Here is a 4,089-nt window from a genome sequence, read left to right on the forward strand (position 1 = left end):
AATTTTGATTGTCCTCACACGGGGGCAGGCTGAAGGCCCTCATTTCCGGGAGGTAGGATCTGGGGTAAAAGCGAGGCTGGGTGAGCCTCCAGTATTCTCCCAGCCCAGTCTGCCTGGGATTTATCGACTAACAGGAGATTCCAGGAATAGCAGCCATTGTCGTAAAAGCTCAATTCAGCCCTGACCCAGAAGTGTATCCATATTGCTGAGAATAGCCCACACCCAGCAGGGACCACTACAGAATGTGGAACATGCAAAACCATCGCCACCAACAACCCACTGCACCTTTCATTAACCTGCAATAACAAAACCCTGGGAGTAAAAATTCTAGACTTTATTGACTTATGGTAGGGTTTGTTTGTTCGTTTTTAATATATATATATTTTTTTATTGATTTCAGAGAAGAAGGGAGAGGGATAGAGAGATAGAAACATCAATGAAGGGGACAGTTTCTCGTTGGGTGTTTTCTTGTTTCCGGCTTTGACCTGTGAACAGCCCAGCAGGGAAATGGCAGCAGGTCCAGGTAGCGAAACCCAGAAAACTTCAGACGTCATCCAGGGCCCAGCTCTAAGGATTCGTGTGTCTCAAGTCCCTAGCAGTAACTGCTTGTCTAACTTCCCTTAGGTGTTCTCATCAGATTGTGTTTTGTTTCACATTATACTAGAGGCCCAGCGCATGAAAATTCGTGCACTGGAGGGGTTCCCTCAGACCGGCCTGCTAAAGATTCATTTAAAATTAAGCAAGTAAAAAAAATTAAATTAAATTAAGCAAGTAACCTGGGGTGTTTTTTTGTTTGTCTACCATGGTCTCTAATACTCAACTATTCCAATATTAATAGGAAAAGGAAGTGATTATTCATATATAATTTAGCTAATTAAGCAAAAAGTTTTCTTCAACACTATCAAAGTACGCTAGCTATGACTGGTCACAAAGCTACACAGACAAATAAATCTCCTGGTTCGTGAAGGCCATCTGTGAGGAAAATGTCTTTCTTACATGGTGATGATTCCGTTGTCAATGGAAAATGAGTCAGAAGGTAGCCCAGCGATATTCCAGGTCCGGATGGTCACGGCTTCTCCCAGGATGCCCATCAGGGAGTAGTCTTCGGAACAGGGGATGCCCCTGTCCTTGCACAGGTCTGTCCACTCCTTCACTTGGTTCTTTAAGACACACACAAGGAGAGGAAACATACAAGGTCAGAGGTTGCTGAATGCAGACTCTGTGAGCTCCCTGCTTACACTTCATTCATTGAGTCAGCAAACCATTGTTGAAGTTCTACCTAAAAAATGATTTGTGTTTACCAGATTTTTTTCAAACAAAATGATAACTTAACTTAAAATGATAACTCTATGCATTCAAATGAAATTTAATTATATCCAATATTAAGGTAAAGTTTAGACAGATCACTTAATCATAAGGCCAGAATTTTGTATATGGAAAAATAATTGCCAAGTGTCATTCTTCTACAGCTTCGCCTGACAAAGCAGTTGGAAGCCACCATGTGTTTTTTATACATTTTCTGTAAATTGAAAATGGCCAGCAAACTTGGTACAGTTTATTGTATAAAAGTGAATCCAGCTTGAACTGGTAGGGGACCTGGAAAACATGCATTGCTGGCTCTCACGTGCCCTGGGCAGGAACCATGGCGGGGCGTTTAGACACCAACAAGGATCAGGACATAGATTGGCGTTTGGGATACCCCACCTCGGATGCTCAGGAGCCAAACAGGGACTTCGAACCCAGGTTCACACGCAAAAAAGTCAGAAATCAAGGACCCATGTGAAGTTACAGATCAAAGATTTCAGAAATAGTGCAAGACACGGGCAGGGAGAAAATAGGTCAGGAGGAGGCACGGAGAAGGTGGGTATACCTGTCTGTTGGTGTCAGCCCCGGAGGGTGGGGGGAAGGGATGAGACGCTGGTGTGAAGCGATGCCGGCTGAGAGGGCATGGGGGCTCTGCCACCTCCCGCGGGTTCCTGCTGAGGAGGCCTGACCGACATTCCCTTAGGTTTGGGGGGAGCTGAGAACTTTCCTGACTGATCAGCCAGTGGTTTTGCAGAATGGCCCCTAGCTGGGTCTGTGCGATGTTCCCTGGAGATTCAGTTGGTGCCGGGCACCTTAGGCAGGAACATGACAGGAGATGTGTGCTCATTGCATTCCACCAGTGGCGCACGAGCTCACATCGTTCCCTTATTGAGGCTGAATTTTCACTTGATTAGGGTGTTGTCTGCCAGGCTCCTGTCTCATAATTCCATGATCTTCATTTGGAATCCTGATTAAAAGCTCTGAGTTCCCTGTTGTGTCCCACCAACTGCCAGTCATTCATTAAGGCCTGAGCTGGAGGAAGTGAACTCCCAGGCTCTGGGCCAGTGGGTCTAAGCCAGGGAGTGGTGCCCAGCAGAGGCCCACGGGCAGGGTTTGAACATGGAAGCACAGGCAGCCGGGGCCTGGGCAGGACACTGAAGTCGCCTCTATAACGTTATGTTTAGAACTGAACGGGTGCTCCCTTCGGCAGCGCATGCACTAACATTCCCACTGAACAGGAGGCTCTCGATGGGTGTGAACTGCCCGCCGCCCTGCCCCGGAGAAAGAAGAGAGGAGATTCTGGGGCAGGACTCCACGGACAGCCTCACGGGAGGGACAGCGGCCTGAGAGACGCGCTAGCAAAAGGCAAGGCCCGGGGTGCTGCAGGGAAGCCAGGAAGAGCTGAAACCGCCTGTGAGCTTCATGCCGGCACCATGGGACGATGGGACGGACGACGGGGCTCCTGGGTGAGGGGGCTCCTGGTTGATGGGGCTCCTGGATAATGGGGCTCCTGGTTGATGGGGCTCCTGGATGATGGGGCTCCTGGATGATGGGGCTCCTGGATGGGGGGGCTCCTGGATGAGGGGGCTCCTGGATGGGGGGGCTCCTGGATGAGGGGGCTCCTGGATGGGGGGGCTCCTGGATGAGGGGGCTCCTGGATGGGGGGGCTCCTGGATGAGGGGGCTCCTGGATGGGGGGGCTCCTGGATGAGGGGGCTCCTGGATGGGGGGGCTCCTGGATGAGGGGGCTCCTGGATGGGGGGGCTCCTGGATGAGGGGGCTCCTGGATGGGGGGGCTCCTGGATGAGGGGGCTCCTGGATGGGGGGGCTCCTGGATGAGGGGGCTCCTGGATGGGGGGGCTCCTGGATGAGGGGGCTCCTGGATGGGGGGGCTCCTGGATGAGGGGGCTCCTGGATGGGGGGGCTCCTGGATGAGGGGGCTCCTGGATGGGGGGGCTCCTGGATGAGGGGGCTCCTGGATGGGGGGGCTCCTGGATGAGGGGGCTCCTGGATGGGGGGGCTCCTGGATGAGGGGGCTCCTGGATGGGGGGGCTCCTGGATGAGGGGGCTCCTGGATGGGGGGGCTCCTGGATGAGGGGGCTCCTGGATGGGGGGGCTCCTGGATGAGGGGGCTCCTGGATGGGGGGGCTCCTGGATGAGGGGGCTCCTGGATGGGGGGGCTCCTGGATGAGGGGGCTCCTGGATGGGGGGGCTCCTGGATGAGGGGGCTCCTGGATGGGGGGGCTCCTGGATGAGGGGGCTCCTGGATGGGGGGGCTCCTGGATGAGGGGGCTCCTGGATGGGGGGGCTCCTGGATGAGGGGGCTCCTGGATGGGGGGGCTCCTGGATGAGGGGGCTCCTGGATGGGGGGGCTCCTGGATGAGGGGGCTCCTGGATGGGGGGGCTCCTGGATGAGGGGGCTCCTGGATGGGGGGGCTCCTGGATGAGGGGGCTCCTGGATGGGGGGGCTCCTGGATGAGGGGGCTCCTGGATGGGGGGGCTCCTGGATGAGGGGGCTCCTGGATGGGGGGGCTCCTGGATGAGGGGGCTCCTGGATGGGGGGGCTCCTGGATGAGGGGGCTCCTGGATGGGGGGGCTCCTGGATGAGGGGGCTCCTGGATGGGGGGGCTCCTGGATGAGGGGGCTCCTGGATGGGGGGGCTCCTGGATTTCTGGACCCAGCACTCCCTGGAAGCGTCTGGCAGGGTCTGCTGGCAGCCCCGCTGGAAGAAGCAGCGTCGGGAAGTCAGCAGGACCCAGCGCTGGAGCGAGGCTGCGGGGGGAGC

At 55.4% G+C, this 4,089-nt stretch overlaps 1 protein-coding gene across 1 annotated transcript in view; it reads right to left on the reverse strand.

The window, feature by feature from the left end:
- DNAH7 (dynein, axonemal, heavy chain 7) overlaps positions 1-4,089 on the reverse strand; it is a 151,931-nt gene that overhangs the window by 52,321 nt on the left and 95,521 nt on the right. The window contains exon 46 of the mRNA XM_014541221.1: positions 997-1,160. Within this exon, the coding sequence (XP_014396707.1) occupies positions 997-1,160 (164 nt within the window). The remainder of the gene's footprint in view (positions 1-996; positions 1,161-4,089) is intronic.

This window comes from Myotis brandtii, unplaced genomic scaffold (genome assembly GCF_000412655.1).
Source record: "Myotis brandtii unplaced genomic scaffold, ASM41265v1 scaffold1067, whole genome shotgun sequence".
Taxonomy (NCBI): Eukaryota; Metazoa; Chordata; class Mammalia; order Chiroptera; family Vespertilionidae; genus Myotis; species Myotis brandtii.